The sequence below is a fragment of the Coloeus monedula genome (assembly GCF_965178545.1).
Source record: "Coloeus monedula genome assembly, chromosome: W".
Classification (NCBI taxonomy): domain Eukaryota; kingdom Metazoa; phylum Chordata; class Aves; order Passeriformes; family Corvidae; genus Coloeus; species Coloeus monedula.
Window position 1 is genome coordinate 30573921 of NC_138821.1, and position 21917 is coordinate 30595837.

The 21917-nt window shown below is 42.7% G+C and overlaps 1 protein-coding gene across 1 annotated transcript in view; it reads left to right on the forward strand.

Moving 5' to 3' along the window:
- The window catches only part of LOC309584616 (microtubule-associated protein 1B-like), a gene marked incomplete at both ends in the record, with an annotated part of 132162 nt that overhangs the window by 12536 nt on the left and 97709 nt on the right, over positions 1-21917 (forward strand). The window contains one exon of the mRNA XM_082300739.1: positions 7645-7746. Within this exon, the coding sequence (XP_082156865.1) occupies positions 7645-7746 (102 nt within the window). The remainder of the gene's footprint in view (positions 1-7644; positions 7747-21917) is intronic.

A 21917-nucleotide genomic window follows, 5' to 3' on the forward strand; every position in this document is an offset into this window, starting at 1 on the left:
ACCTGAGTGCAAAACAGTGCAACAACTTAAGGGATTAACATCAAAATCTGCAGTAGGGGGTTTATATGAGGGGGCACAATCAGGATCTTTTTTATGGCGTCTCCTCTAGGAGGCAGTTTTAACCTCCTTAACTTTTGAGGAAGTGACATAAGGTTTTACCCATTTCCCTGGGATCCACCTCAGTCCCTGAGGGGTAGATACACTGGTATACCCATGTCCCCAAGTTACAAGTTTGTATGGTCCTTGGATTTTTTGAGTCTCTGGGTCTCGGATCAGGACTTCTGGATTCTCCTTCAGTTTCTGTCTCCTGGTGTTCTGGAAATGTCGATAGATGGGAGGGTTTGGATCCTCAAAGGTGCTATTCAGGAAGTTTATGGTAAACAATGCTTTGCTGAGTCTGAGGACAGGTGAGTTGACTTTGGTGGTCCCTGACTGTTGTAGCAGCATTCGCTTGAGGGTTTGATGGGCATGTTCAACAATGCCTTGTCCAGTTGGGGAGTGAGGAACACCTGTAACATGTCGAAATCCCCACTGCTGACGAAAGTTTTTAAACTCCTGAGAGGTGTAGGCAGGTCCATTATCAGTTTTTATATCTTCAGGTATACCAAGCACAGCAAAAGCTTGGACAAGATGTTTTTCAACGTCCTTAGCTTTTTCACCTGCATGTGCAGAGGCATACATAGCACCAGAGAAGGTATCAATAGAAACATGAACGTATTTTAATCTCCCAAATTCAGGGAAATGTGTGACGCCCATCTGCCACACTTGACCATTATTAATGCCTCTGAGATTGACCCCCATGCCCAGTGATGGGAGCTGTAGCTTCTGGCAGTTGGGACATGTTGCCACTATTGCTTTTGCCTGTGTCCGCGACAGATGGAACATGCGGATAAGAGCAGGAATATTTTGATGGTACACGGCATGGCTCAATTTTGCTTGTTCAAAAACTTGGGGGAGCTTTGGTAAGTCGGTTGATAGAACTATGTCTGCTGGCATAGCCAGAGCATCAGCTCTATGATTACCTTCTGCAATAAATCCTGGCAGGTTTGTATGTGACCTCACATGCATGACAAAATAGGGATGCTCTCTGTGGGAAACCAGATAAATTAATTTTGAGAGCAAATCATAAATTTTTTTGTTTGAGATTTCTTTTAGGAGAGCATGCTCAGCTCTAACAGTTACTCCAGCTACATATGCTGAGTCTGTGACCAATTAAAGGGTTCTTTGAACCGCTCAAATGCTCTAAGGACAGCCGCTAGTTCAGCTACTTGTGGTGATCCTTGGATTACCTTGATGTCAGATTCCCACTTTTGCGTCTTTGGATTTTTCCATGTGACCATGGGCTTTTTACTTTTTCCTGAAGCATCGGTAAAAACGGTAATCGCATTGAGGGGTTTTCTACTTTGAATCTCTCGAGGGATGAAAGAGAATGGCAGATTAAACATGTCATGTTTTGGGTAATGACTGGAGATTTGGCCTGAGTAACTATCTAATGCAAATTGTAAACTTATTTTAAAGTAGGTGATCTAATGTGTCAGTTGTTACAGGTAAGTAGATGCATGCAAAGTCACATCCTGCCTGGGTGCGGAGCCTTGCTCTACCCCTCATGATAATTTTAGCCATTAGTTCTTGTGGCTGTGTGATGGTTTCAGGAGGTTGGAGTGGAAGGAATACCCATTCAATTATGATGAGGTGTTCCTTCTGCTCTTTGTCCCACTGAAATATGAGGGCGTGAAAGCATGGTACCTTCCCTAGAATGACAAGCTTAAAGGGTAGGGAGGGCTGATACTTGTGTGCTTGTCTGGTGGAAATGAGCTCTTGTATCTTTTTGAGAGACTGCCTTGCCTCTTCTGTCAGGGATCTAGGGGATGCTGGACTGCCTTCCCCTTTTAACAGGTTTGCAATAGGAGCTACATCTTCTGTGGTGAGTCCTAACCAGGACTGTAAATACTTCAGTGTCCCACAGATCTGTTGTACTTCCTCTAGTGTTTTTGGGTTATTATTAATGGTGACAGGTGTTGGGGTGATAGAGGTTTCTGTGATTTTGAGTCCAAGGTATTTCCAAGGGCTTGTTCTCTGCATTTTTTCAGGTTGTAATTCAAAGCCCTTGGCCTCTAGGGTCTCAATCACCATGTTAAGTGTCTGCTCGAGATACTGATTATTGGGAGCACACACCAGCACATCATCCATGTAATGTAGGATGATGGCTTTCTCTGCTTTGGCACGGATAGGAGACGGAATTTTAGCAATATACTCTTGGCAGAGAGTTGGGGAATTTTTCATACCTTGGGGAAGCACAAGCCAATGATAACGTTCCACGGGACTTTCACGATTAATAGAGGGCACAGAAAATGCAAATCGAGGGGCATCTGCAGGGTGGAGTGGAATATGAAAGAAGCAATCTTTAATGTCAAGAACAGCTAAATGCCAATGTTGTGGGAGCATTGAAGGTGATGGCATACCTGGTTGAAGGGCTCCCATGTCTTCAATAACCTTATTAATTACTCTAAGATCTTGGAGTAGCCTATATTTGTTCTTTCCTGGTTTTTGTATTACAAACACGGGTGTATTCCATGGGCTGTTAGTTGGAACTATATTTCCTTTAGCCAATTGTTCAGCTACTAATGTTTTGAGTGCCTCTAAGTTTTCTTCTTTTAGCGACCACTGGTTAACCCACACTGATTCATCTGTTTTCCAAGTTAATTTTTGTGGCTGGCACTCTGCTCCAGTGGCCACAAGGGAAAATTTTGATGTCTAGGGGTGATATCAATTTTTGTTCCCCACTGAGACATGGCATCCCTTCCCCACAGGGTGAATTTGGTGTCTGGGACATATGGACGAAGTGTCGCTATTTGTCCTTCAGGACCTTCAATTTGAATCGTGTATTTGGATTGCTTCGCAATTTGGGTACCTCCAATCCCTTGTATGATACCCTGAGATTGCGATTCCCATTGCACAGGCCACTTATCAAATGGAATGACAGACCCATCAGCACCTGTGTCTACCATTCCCATGATACTGATTGCTTGTGATTTGTGACAAAGCTTACATTCTATTACAGGTTTATAATTTCCCAAAACCTCAGTCCAACAGATGGCTGGGATATGACCATCTGTGGGCAGGTATTTGGGCAGTGGAATGGCCTGTGCAATGACTTGACCCTTTGTCATAAAGTACGGTGGATATATACATTGTACAATTAGGTTAGAACACCCATTCTGATCCACTTTCATGAGTGTAGGTGTAACCTCTATCCCAGCAGGTGTTTCCCGAGTGTCCCCAATAACAAAAAGGTATGTGAAGTCTGGCATGTGGTCCACATTCTGGAATGAGATGGGTATTACAGTCTGTTTGTTGTTGTTGAAATGGTGTGCTTTATCACAGGTTACCTTAAACCTGAGTCCAGAAGTCCAAGTTGCTTTGTCTGCAGCCCTATTTATGTCTGAACGCGGAGCTGTTAGGACGCGTTGGGTCGCTAGTTTCCCTGCTGTTGACCTGGGGAAACAGTCTTTGGAGAGTTTTTATCAGCAGTTATAATTGTTCTGCAATTTCGAGCTACATGTCCCTTTTTCCGACAACAATAGCATATAAAGTTACCTCGCGATTGAGTTTCCCCTGTACCCGTAGCATTCTCCACATCTTCCCCAACCATCCCCACTTTTTTCAAAAAGGGAACAGCTGTGTTCAGCTGCACCTTCTTCGTACAGACTTCGAGGATGGATTCAACAGTCGGGGGGGGATGCAAAGGGAGAGTGAGGATGACTTGTTTGCAAGCATCATTCGTATTAACTTGGAGAACGAGTAGGAGCGCTTGCTGGAGGTCAGGATTAGGGACTTGGGAAAAGATAGCTTCGCACAAACGGTTATAAAAGTGAATAATATTTTCATTTGGAGATTGTCTGATGTTTGTATAATGAGATGTAGGAGTCTGAGATGGTAGTAATGTTAAGGCCTTTTCAGCAGCATGTGTGATTTCAGTAAGAACTGGATGAGGGATAAGCATTGCTTGTTTTTGAGGATTTGCCATATTATTGTCACCAGATAAAAGGTCTAATGTGATATAATTGTTGTTAAAGTCCAGGTAATTATCTGGAGTTTGCCACAAAATTTTCAATAAATCAGATAAAATTATTTTCCATTGTTGTTTCCACATCACAAAATCACCAGGTGTGAGAAGAGTTTGCATCAATGTAATTAAATCATGAGGTACAAGTAAGTGAATTGCAAAAGTAGCACTTAAAAGGCTCTTAAAATAATTACTCTGCATTCCAAACTCCTTAAATGCCTTGCACAAATCCTTAATATTAGAATAAGGAAAGGGCGTCCAGCCAGGGTTTGCTCCATTGCTAGTATGAGAGAATGTAGTAGTAGCAATAGGAGTTACTTCCTGGTAGCCCTGTGTTCCAGGATTTAGAGAGGTAGTCACAGGATTGTGGGAACTTGGGGCGGGACAATGGGAAGCAGGGTCAGGGAATGGAGGGGCAGGTGTAGGGAGTGGAGGCGGGGATGCGGCAGGAGGAGGGGAGGGGTCGGGGGCGGGGTTGTGGGAGGCAGGGGCAGTACTTGAGCCATGGGCAGGAACAGAGGGAGGGGTGAAACACGACGCTGTGGGGGCAGGGTTAGGGGCGGGGTCAGGTTCTGATGCGGGAGTGGGAGGAGATGGGGACAAGAAGGGATTTGTGGGGTGGGGGAGAAAGGGATTGTGGGAGGTGTAGTTTGGAGATGAAGAAACATTGCATCCGTCATTATTGGAGACAAACAAACTCGGAGAAAAGGGGTTGGGGGGAGGGGGTTTTTCCCGGGCTGCGAGTGCATGGTAATGGCTGTCCCTGGGAACAAAGAGGTCGGGGAGAAGGGGTTTTTAAGCACGCTTAAAACATGAAGGCTAGAAACTGGGGAAAAAGGGAGTGGTGAAGAGGTTTTGGAAAGGTCCTGGGACGGGCTCTGGATTCCCATCCAAGGCAGGGTGCTGAGGAAACACGGGTGAGCCAGGAGGACGATAGCTCTCCTGTGCTAAAAAGAAGTCTTCTCTAGCCGTGTTTTCCAGCGTAGGGGAAGAGGGGTCAGGGACACAGGGGTTGGAAGAGGGTATAAGGGAATTAACAGGGGGTTTTTGCAGAGGCTTTTCATGTACTGCTTTTTTCTCCGGCAAAGTATAACTTAGTAACAGGAGAGGAAAGAATTTTGAAACTGTTGCGTCTCCTGCACGCCTAAGAGAGGAGAGTTTTCTCCCCACCTTATCCCAAAATTCAGGAGATCTTATGTCCTCGGAGGTCAGATTAGGAAAGTACTGAAAAAGCCATTGTACAAAAGATTGAACTAGATTTTTAGGATATTTATGCCCAGTACAAGAAAGGTAGCTTTGAACTTGGTGGTATATTTCTCTATGGTGTGCAGAAACATTAGATCCCATTATGAAAGCAACACCACAAACCTCAACCCCTAATCACAAAAAGGAGGAAAAAAAAGAGAAAGTTTGCACCGGCACCAGCTTAAGACAGGACCCCCTAAACCAGCAGGGAAATACTCACCAGAATTCAGGATTTATCACAGGAAAGCAGGTCCGGAGAAGAAAAACAAGCGAAAAGGGTCTTCTACTTACCAGCCGTTCCCTCACCACGTGCTGTGGGGGAGGGTACAGGCTGAGACTCTGGGCTCGATGTTACACAAAAAGTAACAGCTCGCTACACAGAGCTGGCACAGCAGGACGTGCAGAGCTAACTCCAGCAGACACGCAGCTGCTGGGACACCCTAAAAGTCTCTCAGAACTGGGGTTCAGAGATAGCACGCTGGGCGCCAAGTGAGGAGGTATCTTTTCAGCTTTTTACCGGCTAGCGCTTGTAGTTCAATGCCTTAGAAAGCCTCGAGCAACCCAGAGAGGTAGCACAGGCAATCTAGCACTTTAGTAGCTCTAAAATTGGTAACTGTATCAGCTGCAAAGCAAATATCTCTAGTAGAAGCAAAGAGGGAGAAATATAGCTCTCTGCTCGCTCAATTTCCCGCAGTTAGAAGCTTTCAAAATAAACAGACGACAAGAGATCTTTGCAGAAAGGGTAGCAGAGCCAAAAGAGGGCGGGGCCTCCCTTGATCTTCTCTTTTATTCGGAGAAGGGGAAAGGGGAGGACTGGGGCCGGACCCGGGGTGACCGGCCAATCAGACACTGCTGAAGAGTTTGAGTTACATTTGGTTTTGCCCGCGCTTAGAACAAAGGGGTTCAGAGCACATGGCAGAGGCAAGTGTCTTTGGGAGGGGGAGGGGAAGCTTCGAACAGGCAGCAACAAAAAACATCATTCAGTACCTCAGCCTTCTCCATATGTTGAGTTACCAGGTCTCCCGTTTCCTTACGGAGATGGTCCACCCTTTCCCTAGTCTTCCTTTTATCATCAATGTACCTATAGAAGCTTTCCTTGTTGCCCTTGATGTTCCTGGCCAGATCTAATTCTATCAGGGCTTTAGCTTTCATAACCTCATCCCTGGCTGCTCAATCTCTCTGTATTCCTCCCAGGCTACTTGTCCCTGCTTCCACCCTCTATAGTCAGCTTTTTTGTGTTTGAGTTTTTCCGGGAGCTCCTTGTTCATCCACGCAGGGCTCCTGTCATTTTTGTTTGACTTCCTCTTCTCTGGAATGCATTGCTTCTGAGCTCAGAAGAGGTGATCCTTGAATATCAACCAGCTTTCTTGGGCCACTTTTCCCTCCAGGGCCTTATCCCATGGTACTCTACCAAGCAGATCCCTGAAGAGACCAAAGTCTGCTCTTCTGAAATCTGAGAGAGTTTATTTTTTAAAAGAAAAATGTTAAAACATGTTCTGTTAGTTTGTTGTAGGTTTTGGTTTGGTTTTGGGGTTTTTTGTTGTTTTGTTTTTTTTTTTTTTACTTTAGTCATCATAATGTTATGGTAGGAAACTATAAATTTGCATTTTGGCTAAAGTGATTTTAATTTTTTTCTGGTCAAATTTCAATCCTTAAAAATACATTTCAGAAAAATACATTCTATGATCATATATGTGCCAAGTGTCTCACTTCCTAAGTAGCTGGGGGAATAGAGATGAGGTATTTTTTTTTAAAGAAAAAAGGTCAAGCATAGCATTTTAAATCATAAAACTTGGATTTTGATATTTCATTAATAAAAGATCACTTAAATTTTAATTTAAATATGGGATGCTTCAAAGCTTTTGAATGAAGTCAGCAATTTAATATTTTGTATTTAAATATTAATTTGCAACATGTTAGGTGTTGTCTTTTTTTATCCTCATACAATTGTCTTGCAATAGGGCTAACATATCCCCTGAGTGATTCAGTCTTTTCAGTTTTATAAAACAGTGTATTGCTATTTTAAAGTCAGTTCCAGAAGATCTCATAATGTGGCTATTAGGATGTTGCAACCAGCAGTCATAAATCAGGGGCCTTGAATGATTGTTACCTTTTGGAAAGGCAGATTTTCTCTTGCTTGTGACTGATCCCTATCCAGAGTGCTTTTAGTGAGTGCTCAGCACTTTGCAAAGGATAGCTGCATGGCTTGAAAGGAGTGGAGGTTGGTTTTGGAATTGAGAAATATGCAAATGTCATTAATGTAAATGGAGAAATAATCAATTAAAACAGTGCTCCTATATCAAGGTAGACATGTTTTGCATTTTAAATTTTAGGAATCCGATCATGGGATACAAGCTTGATTGAATGCAACTTGGATCAAGAACTAAAACTTTTTGTGTCTCGCCATTCAGCTCGATTCTCTCCTGAAATTCAAGGTGAGTTTTTGGAAATGTTGGTCAAAGTTTTGTTTGTATGTTTTTTTTAAGAGCAGAATTAATAAATACACTCAGGTATTGGATGGCCCTCTTTCATTTGTGGTTTTCTACAATGAATGCTTTTTTCTTTGTTTTAAAATAAAGCTTGAAAATTATAGTTTGTTTCAACTTTCTGGCAACAGGAAATATCTGAAACATTTAAATAATCAGCCTTTTAGGTTAGCTTCATGTATCTCACCATGATTATTTTGGCAGTAGATGTTAGTTTTAGGCCACTATTAAAGTTAAGTGAAACTCACTTTTTGACTGAACAGTTTGTTCATGTAGCACCAATCTAGTAGTCCTGGAGACTGAAGCTGTTCCTCACTGTGGTAGGTAGAGCACATACAGAAAATAACCTGAAAGGTTAGCTCTACAATTTGATAGAGCCAGAAATGGTATCATGGCTGTTGTACGAGCATGGCTCAAACCCTATGTTTGTCCCTAAAGGGCTTAGACTCTTTTTCTTGATATGAAAAAGCTGAGGGGTAGAGGGTCTACCTTGACTCTCAGGAACTTTCTTTGGCTTGTATGAAGTGTTGGGGAAGATGAAACAGGAAAGCCTTATAAATATGATTGCCTGACAAAAGATTTTGGGAATATGAAAACTATAAGCGACATCGAAATGAAAGCCACCTTTGAGATACCAAGTCTTAGTTACTGAACAACTGGAAAACAATGGTATGGCCGACTGAAGGTAATCCCCTCTTGATTGAACAATACCCTCTGCTTGCAGGCAGGTCCAAGGGTCAGAGCAGACCCTACTAGCTCAGCAGAAGGGGTCCAAAGAGTAGTTTTTAGAAGTTAAGATGTAACACTCTATGGTAATATAAGAACTCTTATAGGCTGTATGTAAATGCTATAGGATTTGTATCTTGTATTAGATTGGTTAGTGACAATTAGAATATTCAGTACAGAAGATGATTTATTGTATTGTAACCAGGACTTCAGACACTCTTACTAGACTCTCTTACTATAGACTCTTACTATAGACTCTTACTATTCTCTCTTACTAGACTCTTACTATAGACTCTTACTACACTCTTACTAGACTCTCTTACTATAGACTCTTACTATTCTCTCTTACTATTCTCTCTTTGCTTACCCGCTTACTCTCTTGCTCTCTTGGGCCTGCTCAGAGCTGCCAGCTGCAGCTCTAAGCAGTGCCCCTGTACCCACGCCCTTTGCAATAAACCGCATGTTCCAAGATCTGACTACAGAGATCTCTCGTCTCCATCCATCCGTCTACGCCCGGTCCAGACTGAACACCTTGCACCTACATGAAGAAACTAGAATTTTAAAGGCTACATCTTCTCTTCTGCTGCATTTTCTTCAAGACTGTCCTTCCTTTAGAGGATTCATAAAATAAATTTAAAAACCCAACAATTTTATGAAGTGTAAAATTTCATTTTATTCTCAGTGCATGGAAATCAAGTATTTGGTAAGTTTTCTAACATCTCATTACTTTAACACAAATGTTTAGCGAGTATATGAGAGATTAATCTTGGTTTTTGTATTAAAATATATAACCTTCTCCAAGAAGTATAGGTTGCTTTCACTGGTGTAATTATTGTGGCCATGTGCACATTGACTAGTACAACCTAGTATTGATGAATGTTATAAATTCTGACTTCAGGAATATCTTTTAAGTATGGTGATGTCATGGTTTAACCCCAATGAGCAACTACGTACTACACAGCCACTCTCTAACTTACCCCCCACCCTGGTGGGATGGGGAGGAGAATCAGGAACAAAAAAGTAAAACCTGTAGGTTGACATAAGAACAGTTTAATAATTGAAACAAAGTATAATAATAATGGTAATAAAAAGGAGAGGGAGACAGATAAAACTCAAAAAACAAGTGATGCACAATACAATTGCTCACCACCTGCTGACTGATGCCAAATCCAGCCCTGAACTTTTATTGGCACCCATTCTGGGTAACTCCCACAGTTTATATACTGAGCATGACATTCTATGATGTGAAATATCCCTTTGGCCAGTTTGGGTCAGCTGTCCTGGCTATGCTCCCTCCCAGCTTTTTTGTGCACCTCTTCACTGGCAGAGTGTGAGACACTGAAAAGTCCTTGACTTCAGGTAAGCACTACTTAGCAACAACCAAAACATTAGTGTGTTATCAACATTATTCCCATACCAAATCCCAAACACAGCATTGTAGCAGCTACTAAGAAAAAAAAAAATGAACTCTATCCCAGCCAAAACCAAGACAGGTAAAAAGGGGTATGAAATGTTGTATCATACTACTGCATCACATTACTAAGGTCAGTTGCTATAGACTGTTGACAAAGAGGTCTTGATGTCTTGCTAGCATGACATCATTAACCTGATGGTCTTGAATAATGTACCAAATGTCTTGTGTTAATAATTGTCCCTCTTGCAGCATAGATTATAGCAGATTTTTCCATATCTATAGAGAGTAAAACATTCTTTTTCAGAAATGTTCAATCTTTAAACAATAAGCTGCCAAAATCTGTGTTGAAAGAGCTTTTAGGGAGCCTGAAACTGGGAAAGAGGGAACGTCCAGGAATAAATCTAGCCCTCTTGACCAATTTAATTTCTCAGATTTTGTGGAGAAGCCCATTGACACCTTCAGAATTCCACTGCACAGATCAGAGGACAATATTTTAGTTTCTCTATTCTCTCTGTGGTTCTCTGATGTAGAATCTTTATGAGGCTCCTTTATGTCTTCTCTACTCTTTGATAGGAATGAGGGGTTTTTTTTCTTGCCATCTGTCAATAAAATTCTAGAATTTTTTATTTCTGTTCAACAAATGTTGAATTTAGAGTGCTTAATCAGGGAAACTGGCAATGTTTATAATAAAGAAGATTGTAAACATGTATTCTCTTAAACTCAGAAATTCTCTGGAATTTGGATAGCTAGGTGCCCTAGGTTACTATGTAAGACGTAACCAAAAGCATGTATTCTATTATCATCTTCACAAGCTGTTAAAGCAGGTGGGGCAATGTTCGTTATCTCCTACCATGACTCATCCTTGATAACTTCCTCTGGGTGCTATCTCTGTTTAATGGGCAATCAAGGACCCACCACATGACTCATAGAATTACATCATCCCATTGTGAGATGCTCCACCCAGGGGGAGGAGCCAAGCATTCCCACCTGGATATAATCTGGGGTTTGGACTAGCAAACCAGCCCTTATCTATGGGACTCCTAGAGGATAAGAGCTATATCACTGGACCATCAGGTGAAGACCAGACTCTCTTTTTTACAGGATCACTACTTCAACAGGACCACTTTATCTGGACTGCTACCACCACCCTGACTAACAGGGTGTCAGGTTGTATCCTGACTCTGTCAGTGTTCTTGTACTATAGCATTTATTTTAATTTTCCCATTAAATTATAATTTTGACTTGCAATCTCCCACTGGTTTGTTTTCAAACTAGCACACTAGGTGACCTCTTGTCCAAGGAAAGTATTCATCCAAGATGATGGGATAGTCTGTGGGATTTAATTAAACAGCCTTTTTTTCAATCTTTTGACATTGAACTCTTTGTGCAACTCAAACATAGGGGCAGCTTACTCTTGAGAGTCATTTAGTGTGTCTGCACAGCTCTTAGTATAGTAAGGTCTGACTAATGGATGAAACTTTTTTGATTATAATGTTTATTATGGTAACTGTAGTGCCAATTCAGTACATGTTTGTATGCTTCTCAAAGCAGCTTGAGAATATATGCAACACACTGTCCAAGAAGATACATGCAAGAGAATGTCTGTGTTCTGGTTTGGCCAAATCTAGAAATATATCCTCTGAGAGAAGGCAGGTCACAACCACCCCTCCCTCACCAGGTTCGGGGGAAAAAATAAAATTTCCTTGAAGGAAAGTGAAAGAGATAAAAACTATTTATTTAACAAACACACAGGAAAAGGGATAATGATGCTAAATAATAAAACCTCTCGCTCTGCTGAGAGAAACCTGGGAAAAATTTGGAGTCCTTCCGTAGATCTCTTTCCCCCTCCTTGGAGCTGGGATGGGATGATGGGCCCACCTCCAGGGCCAAGGCCTCTGTGGAAATTCCTCCCAATGTATTCTGATGTTGAAACAGTCCAGCAGAGGGGAAAAAACAAAATCCTGGGAAAACAAAAATTCAACTCTGTCTCTCTCTGGAGAAAAAAAAGGAGCTAAAAAAACTGGCCGAAAGCAAGCCGGGTGCTTTCCCCACTCTCGCTCTCCTGCCACAGCTGGAAAAAAGTCTCTATCTCTGTGTGACCTTGAACGAGCTGCAAACTGCTTTGAAAAAGTTTTGCTCAGTTTTTCCTCCCCCCTCTCAGGCTCTGTTTAAAAGCATAGAAAGGTATATATACTAATTTCTGGGCATAGTGTAGCGATAGGGAATGCAACATCAAGTCACCCCAAGACAGTCTGTCAAAGCATTTGTCTGTTTTCACTTGAGGAATTTGAGGTCTAATCCTTTGCTATGTGTAGTGAAAAGCAATGTATATATTAACACTGTAAGGACCATGACCAGATCCAAATGCTCTTTTTGTGCTCTTATCAAGGAAATGGATTGTCACAGTGACATTTGTGTATTGTATATTTGGCTGCTGGGCAATTTATGGATGATTTATGATTCCCTGAAAAATAGAATTCAGAATGGAAATGCCAACAGATATTTTCTGATACTTTGTAAAGCAGCTGTTAGCAGATTCCTTAATAATACCAAATCTTGCAGAGATGTTGTCCAGTGCTGATGAAAAATGAGTAACAGAGTTTATTGACTGGTTGCCAAGACAAGAGGCAACATGACTTAAAATAGGCCCTCCAGTGCTTACCTCTGTTTTCTCTGTCATATACTGATGATAACTTCATAAGGACAAAAAATTCAAACAATGAGTTGTAACATGCACATGCTGGAAAAGGAATTGTGTATCTGGTAGTGAGAGCAAGTGGAGAGTATTGGAAAGAGATATGTTGAAATTGCAGCTGTTACTACCAGTCTTAATTTAAAAAAAAGTTTCAGCTGCATAAAGCTGAATATACTGCTTCACAAAAGATGGAGTAAAAGAATTCTGTGTGTGAATGAAGCCATTGAGGGCCCTTCTGCAAGACTTCCACACCTGCCATTGTCCATCAGCTTCCACCTGGGATACATGACTCTATCATTGATTTGTATTCAAGTCCTTGTATAGATTAAAATCTGTTTTAATTAAGGTAATGTCCTGGGGTGACTTTATGATACTGTATTCCCTATGCCATAAGACCATATGCCAAAGTCAACAATACAGATTTTATTTAACAATAAGTGTGAAGTAGAGAGATAGAAAGAAATAGAAAAGAGGAGAGAGAGAGAGAGAGAGAAAGATCATGCAGAAGATAGTCACCACCCATGGATCCAGTGGTGTCCTGTTGGTCCTTCTTCACCCTGGGCTTCTTGGTGGTGGGGGTCCCCAGGTCATTCTTACAGTGGTACCACCTTATCCAGTCCATGTTCTGGGTATCCACAGAGGCATATTCCTAATTTACATGTGAATTTGCATGCTAAGTGAGGATGGGTGTGTCCTCCGTGTGCTTCCTCCAAGATTTCAGGGGGCTTTGGTGGTCGTTGGTGGCCAGAGATGCTGTATGCCCCATAGCTTGGGGTGATCTTTATTTGACTGGTAATATGTGTCTAAGCAGTTGCTTCCTTTCACACATTTTACCACAGTGGGAATTTTTATCTGGATACATTAACCAGGATGTGCTAACCAGATCTTGCCTCTGCCAGGCCTGGAATTAGTGCCTTCCTGTCACAAATTCTTCCCTTCTGTGCTTATCTCAAGTTTCTGCTGCAGTGGTTTATCTTATGGCAAGTTCCTTCTGTGGCCTTGACAGTGTTTGAGACAGGCAACTGTGCTCTTTAAGTCCTTACAGCCCCTCACTACAAGTGTCCCATCCCAGAGTGAGACTGGGGGAATTCTAAAGATTCCTAGGGCGAAATTAGATGCAAATGAGGTCAATATTACACCTGTTAACCGTTTATTGATAAAAGAAAATAAATGGCCCTAACAGGGGGATAGAAAAGAGTGAGAGAGAGACACTGTTACTGCTATGGCATTGCTATGGCGTTTGCAGCACACTGTTGATGTTCGGTTGGCAGGTGGCATGCTTGCGCTGTGAGCCGAGTCGGCGCAGCACTCGCAGTGTGATTCTAACAGCCTGAACTGCATGCAACAGACGGCGGGACGCTCATTAAGCGACACAACACTCGGGCAGGAGACGCGGCAGCAGCAGGGAAGGGGCAGGGTGGCAAGGTGCAGCAGGGACGGTGCAGGATCAGGACAGCGGTGGCTGCAGGTAAGGAGGGTCGGCAAGGAGCGGGCAAGAGAGAGCAAGGGCTGGGGCCAGGAGCGAAGCTCAGTTAGGGGCTTGGAGGCAGTCTCTTATATACTGTGTAACCCCTCCCATGGTCCTATTATCCGAGGAAGGTCACCTGGAGAGTCACCCTAGTGATAGAGGCTCTCTTCACCCTGGTAGGCTGTCAGGAGAAATTTCCCCCAGAGACAGCCATTTTTGTGCACATGCTGACATGTGCTGGTAGTGCCAAGACACGTGCAGCTTTTCTAGTACTTCCATTAACGTTAGAAAGAACAGATTTATAACCAACAGTCCAAAATAAAATCCAAACAATGTTGAGGCATTCTTATTCTAAAATTAATCGGTCTCTTACAAGAAGAAAGACAGTAAGGGGCTGGAGCCTGTCCAAAGAAGGGGAGTAACGCTGGTGGAAGAGTCTGGAGCACAAGTCTTGTGAGGAATGGTTGAGGGAACTGAGGTTGTTTAGCCTGGAGAAAAGGAGGCTTGTTATGGGGAGCACATGTTTGTTACCAAATGTAGCATGAGAGGTGCCACTGTAACTGCTGCAATCAGCCTCACAGTAGCATGGGGTGCTCCAGCCATCATCAACCACATAGAGACAAATGCAGAAAGCATTGCAAGAGATACATTAGTGCTGGCTGCAGATCCAGGTGCTCCTGTCTATAGACTGCTGGGAGTATCCCTTAGGACCTCATAGTCTGTATGAATAGGTGTTTTTTTTTTAACACACTCTAGGTGGATCTGTCCTTATCTCAACCCTTCAGGCCTCACATTGGATGCCAAAAGGACTGTCTGATTTTAAGCCCACCTGGAGATAAAACACCATGCACCTGCTTGCTCAACCCCCCTCCCCCACCCCCTTCTCCTTCACCCCAGTGGAATGGGGAGAAGAATTGAAGTAAAATTTGTAGGTTGGGATAAGAACAGTTTAATAATTGCAAATAAAGTAAAATACAAAATAATGGAAAATAATAATAAAAAGAGAAAAGCCCCAAGTGATGCACAATGCAATTGTTCACCACCCACTGACTGATGCCAGACCTCCCTGCCTGAACCCAGATTGGTCGCCCTTCTGGGTAACTCCCCCCAGTTTATATACTGGGCATGACATTCTATGGTGTGGAATAACCCTTAGGTCAGTTTGGATCACTTGTCCCAGCTATGCTCCCTCCCAGTTTCTTTTGTGAACCTCCTGACTGGCAGAGCATGAGAAGAAAAAAAAAAGTCCTTGACTTAGGATAAACATGTGTCTTGGGGATGTTTTTTTTATCCCATATCCATTTTTGATTTTGTTTTGTGTCCGGGGTGGTCGCTGCCTCCCCCCCTTCCCCCCCGGCTCTGGGAGTATTGTGATAGGTGAGAGCCAGCCTGGGATTTCCTCCAAGGGTTGGGAGTGAGGGGCGGCTGCTTCCTTCCGGTGGAGCAATCGTCTCTGCGGCCATGCGGTGTGATGTCTGACTAGAGATACTGTTGTCTTGTGGGTTTTGCCCATTTTTTCTTTTCCTTTGGCACTGTGACTGGAGCTTACTGGCTTGCTTCTCTGCCCCTTTGCTTGCTTGGGAGCCTAGAGCCAGTGTGTGCTGCGCCAGGAGCCCGCCACCACCCCGCTGGGGCCGCCCCCTCTGTGCAGCCCGACCCTGGGACTAGCCATTGCAGGTGACCTATCCAGGAGAGCAATTCCCTACCCAGCCCCACTGTTCTCTGCCATTGCTTCAGGGCTTCTTGCTATACTGTAACCCGACACCAGGACACCCCGCTGCTTCAGGCAGGGCCTCAGAGTTTCTGCTACATTTTGTTTGTCACACTTGGGTGTGCCCGCCTCTGCTGTTCCAGCTTGCTACTTCCGAGGTTTCCTGCTGCAGTCCATTCAGTTTCACAAGTAGCATTGAGATCGGCTGCTTCCCGTCAGTTTGCAAAGGAAAGCCCCTTCTCTCTCTCTCCTGCCAGTGCACCCGCCATTACCACATGGAGAGAGGTGGCTGAGCTTGTGCCACAGTGCCCCCTGTAGCCACGGGGGAATCATCTCACCTGCCCTGCCCAGCCGGGAGCCAACAGTGCCCCTGCTGGCTGTGACCATAACTACACCAAAGGGGAAAGTGCTTGACAGCTGAGAGAAGGCTGTTGTTGGGTTTCTGTTTTGGTTTGTTGTTGCTGCCGTCGTTGTTTGTTTGCCATATTATACATACATATATATATATATTAGTAAAGAACTGTTATTCCTTTTCCCATATCTTTGCCTGAAAGCCCCTTAATTTCAAATTTGGAGGGAAGGGGGTCATATTTTCCATTCCATGGGAGGTTCCCGCCTTCCTTGGCAGACACCTGTCTTTCAAACTAGGACAACATGACTTAGCAGAAACCAAAACATCAGTGTGTTATCAACACCATTCTCATTCCGAATCCAAAACACAGCACTGTAATGGGTACTGAGAAGAAATTAACTCTACCCTAGCTGAAAACAGGACAATATGTAAGAAAGATATGCACTTTAGTCAGTCACAAATAGAAAGCTGGATAGTTCTGTAAGAGACTCATGCTTTTGCATCAAACCCCCCTATGGTCCCACCAAAAAGACATTATAGGTACATTTGACTTGTAGTTGCTGCTTGCAATCTGTTCCTAGAGTTAAGAAAAGCCAGTGTTCCTGTTGACTTGGGTTTGCATGCTGTCTGTGTGGGATCCGTGTGTGCAGCATTGACTCATAAATGTAAGGACATTATTTTTCTGGTTCTTGGATGTTATACTGGTCAGAATTAGTCTGTTTATGATTCAAAACCAGTTGCTGATAGAAGACAAAATCAAGTTAAAATTATATGAAAATAATAACTAAACAATATATTCAGAAATAAATGTGTGAATTTCAGTATTATTTTGATGTTGCAACTTTATGTACTTTGGTACTTGAGGGCTTTTCTATAATGGTGACATGAGTGACTCTCCTGTGTCCCTATGTCCCCATCTCCTGCATAGCTGTATGTGGGAGATTCTGCCTATCAGAACTGTGGAATGCTTAGGGTTTTATTTAACAAACAAATAAACCAACAAACCCTTCCAAGGAGGTAACCAAGTTCTTAGTAGTTTAATATTAGACTGTGTAATCTCTGAATGACTCTAATGAGCTATGGAGACTTTCACATGGAGGTCAATTTCCCTTTGCCAAGCTAGGCAGCCTTTGGAAGCTCTTCCAATTTTATGTCAGTTCTGTAGCTCTTCTGGTGAAAAGACTGATCCCACCTTCAGCTCCCATGTCTTGAGTCACAAATAAGGTTTTCTAAGTCTTTGTCATTGTTTAACCCCAGCCAGCCACCAAGTACCACACAGCAACTTGCTCGCCCCCCCACCAGTGGGATTGGGGAGAGAATTGGAAGAATAAAAGCTTGAAAACTTGAGATAAAGATAGTTTAATAGGGAAAGCAAAAGCTGTGCACGCAAGCAAAACAAAACAAGGAATTCATTCACTGCTTCCCATGGGCAGGCAGGTGTTCAGCCATCTCCAGGAGAGCAGGGCCCCATCACGCATAATGGTGACTTCGGAAGACAAACGCCATCACTCAAAGCATCTGTCCTCCCTTCCTCCTTCCCCCCCCCCCCCCCCCCCCCCCCCCCACTTTATATACTGAGTATGATGTCATATGGTCTGGAACATCCCTTTGGTCAGTTGGGGTCAGGTGTCCCAGCTGCATCTCCTCCCAACTTCCCCTACACCCTCAGCCCCCTTGCCAGCATGGCAGTAAGAAAAGCAGAAAAGGCCTTTGGCTCTGTGCAGGCCCTGCTGAGCAATAATAAAAATATCTCTATATTATCAACCCTGTGTTCAGCACAAATCCAAACCACAGCCCCATACCAGACACTAGGAAGAAAATTCACCTTACCCCAGCTAAAACCAGCACACCAGCTTAGAGAAGAGGGCAAAACACAGAGTCAGAGCCTGCACTAAGCAGCCTCCAAGGCCAGGCACAAGGACAATAATCACAGAAAAAAGGACATGCAAAGCATTTCAATTTTCTTAAACAGTGTAGGCTTACTCTCCAGTGCATTGAACAATATAATACAATCTTACTTTAGAGCCGTACTTACCTAAAAAAAATGTAATTTTGAACTCTGGATTGTTTCATGGCCTGTGTACTCCCTCTTTAATTAAATTAATTTAAATTAAAAGATAATTCCAGACCAAGGAAACCATTTCTTGCAGAGAATATGGAAGAAACTTAGAGATTTACTTTGGTTTTTACAGGTCTCCACTTTTTTCAGTTTTGCACAGCATGCTATAGATTTGCAGAGTTGTTCTAACTTTCAGTCCATTCCAAACTTGATTCTTTTTCCCTGATGATGTTGGACACAGCTGGGCATCTATGAAATTACCTGTGTCCTCCTGTACTTTTCAGGCCTTCCTAAGTACCCTGAGTCTCAAATGAGATTTTAACACAGTGTCTGCTGCTTTCCAGGGACATGGTAGTTCATGTGGTGTGTTCAGCCCAGGGCAATGTTTAGTCCTGGTATGGTAACACTTTCTCCCTTCCTGTCTTGACTTGTAGTGTTGGGGTTCCTCCCCCCTGTCATGTGGTCCTGGGGGAGGGGACCCTGGGGTAGAGGCATGACCTACAGAGTTTCCCCACTCCCTGGTCAATCCCGTTCCCCATTGGTTTTGTGTTCCCCTGCCCAGGGGAAGACCCTGCTGGTCCCGTGATTGCAGCAGTTCTTCGGCAGGACGCCGGCCATGAGGCTGGAGAATAAAGATCTCTAAAACATCTATCAAGAATCAGTCCCCAATTTTTTCCATGGGCCTCGCTGTCCTATACATGTTGCAGAAATCCCTGCTGCAGCATGTAGTCACAAAAAAAAAAAAAAGCACGGATGACTTTAAGAGAAGGGGGCACTCTAAAAGCTTTTGTTATCAGAAATGAAAGAAAGAAAAGAATGAAAGAAATGGTGCAAGGCAGCCCTATGTAGATCTATCCTACAAGCACCAGATGAGTTGGTACATTTGCCCAGGACAGTGCAGCTTCAGACTTCAGTCCCTGGGAGCAGAGTGATCACGAGTGATGGGGTCTCAGAAGACCATCAGGAGCGATTATCTTACATTCCTCATCACATCAGTATTTAACTTTGCCACAGCACTGTTTAGGCAGGGCTCTACTGCCATGTTTCAGAGACAGCTTTGGTGTCTCTTTCAAGGGCAGTTTTTGCAAGAACAAAGCATAGAACAAAGACTCTTCTGTGACACTGACATCTGAAACTATTTTTCCCATTTTCCTGATTTGTTATTTCTTCAGCTTATTTTAGAAGTTGTATCCTATTTCCTTCTACTTTCCTAAAGTGTGTGAAATGCTGAATTCTGATATTAGCAGATGTTTTCAAGACTTAGAGAAGCTTGTGTTCATCCTAGATGACACTTCTTCCTTTCCCTGTGGCTGTTCCTCCTGCAATCTTCCTATATGTCACAGTAAGTCAAGGTGATTTAGTGGTATCGTGAATGGTACCTTGTCAGTACCGGCACTTCCAGGCTTTCTCCCTTTCATGAAACCATGCTGCAGCTAACAACCAAGGAATTTTAACTTTAATAAATGAGTTTAGAAAAAGCTGTGGTCAGGGATATCTTTGTTGACAAGTGATGCTTTGTAGTCTTCTACTACTACTCCTGGCTTCCTTCTGCTATTAAATACATTGGAGGCTACTTCTGACACTTCCACCTTTTTTTTTTTGTCTTCTCTTTGAGCAAATTGCCGTCTCTCTGTCAGTGATTGTTTTAGATTTAGACCAAAGTTCTTTCTGAAACCCACCAAATATTACTCCCTGTAATATTCTCCCACCAAATATTAGTAATGTACTCCCCAACAAATATTATTTCATATATCTTACTTGTAAAGATAGGACACTCTCAGAGAATATTGGTTCAATATAAGACCAACTGGTTTTCATTAGATAGTCTAAGTAACCTGGTTGTTGACTAAGCATGGACTGGACACAGTAAAAAATCTCATCAGTAATTGCAAAAAAAATATAAAATAATGTCTGCCTTTCTGCCTTGCCATAGTGCTATGACAACAGTTATTGCTTTGTAAACAGAGTTAATAGGACATATATTCTCTACCAAGACGACTATTTGTGATAAAATCATGAATTGGCTGTGTAAAGTTTGGAATCAGGGTTGCTATAGCTGACAGCACAATAACAGTTTCGTTGCTGATTTTGATGCTTTTTCAGATTCCTAGTGTGTGTGCTGGTTTAAAAGTAAACTGGTGGGAGAAATGAACCCCACTCAACTACCTCAGGAGAGATTACAGGTCAGAGTTACAATTTACTAAAGAGATTACAACAAATACAATGATGAACCAGGGAAAACTGGTTTTAACCCACAGAGTACAGCCTGGCACCCTGTTGGTCAGTGGTGGTCACAGTCCAGTTGAAATTCTGATCCTCCTCCAGATCTGTCAAGTGGTGGTGGTCAAAGCACTCAAGCCTAAAGATTTTATAGGTTTGGGTAGGAATTGTCAGTACCTCCTCCAGGGCAGAGGGGGGTTTCACAATGCTATGATGTAATACTGTGAGTCATGGGTTATTTTGGGAGTCTTTGATGGTCTAAATCGTTGCAGCTGCCTATTCTGCTAGTGCCATTGAGTCCATTATGGCCCATTAGCAGAGATGACCCCTCAGGCTGGGTGTGACTGCGTTGGTGCTTCCCCGGAGGGGAGTTATCACAGCTGAATCATTGGTGTGAAGAAAAAGAAACACTACCCTGCCTCGCAGGGTTTGCCTCTTCCTTATCTCATTTAACACCCAGTTTGTAGCGTGAGGTGTTGGGTGTGCACTGGGCAGCTACTGCAAACGATCCATCATTAACAGTTCATCAGAAATGATGTAGAGGGGTGTAAGAATACACAGTTTGGTTACATCCACATAGTGCTAAACTGGCACCCTACTCCTGTAACCAGGACAGCGTGAAAGGCTTAGACACTGAATATCCTCACCAAATATTTAAAGTCTTATTTTTCAAGGTTCTGTGAAATAAGAGACATCATAAGAAAGTAAAAGGAATTTCAGTCTTGCAGGTCTATTAATATTTTCTCATTATCTCTGTTGTCTTTTAAATTGTTACTATTTTCAACCATTAATCTTTTCTGGTACAAAATTAATTTGCAAGAATTTTAATAATTTTCAAAACTCATTCCCAGCAAAGTTTCTACATAAAGTTCAACATCATATCATGGAGTTACATCTGCTTATTTTAAAAAGAAAGAGTGAAATGAGTAACTTAAAAAAAAAAACAAACACAAAAATCCAGCAAACTAACAACCCTCAATTTTCTTACCCTTTCCCTTTTTTTGGAAATAGCCTGCCATGGAATTAGGCTTATTTGTGCTTTTTATGTCAGTAGATGGCATTTTCAATGTCTATATTCATTCCTGTGCAGTAAATGAGTACATATTAAAATCAGTATGAATACTTCTCTACTGTTTTTAGGTCATGGTATTTAATGTGATATATATGTTTCTGTTTTGTTCTGATCTTGCTTGGAGTTTAAATTTCAGAAAATTCAGATCTGTTGACTTTAAAGGACAAATCCTTCAATGTGAAATGAGCTCAGCAAACTTCAAATCTATCATAGAAGCAAAATGTAGCTCAGCCAGGGCGAGAGCTCTCAGTTTGAAGACCACAGATAGTGATCATTTATGAAAATACTTAACATTACGTTGATGACACCAAGCTGTGTGGTGCGACTGACATGCCTGAAGGATGGGATGCCATCCAGAGGGATCTGGAAAAGCTTGAGGAGTGGATCCATGGGAACCTCATGA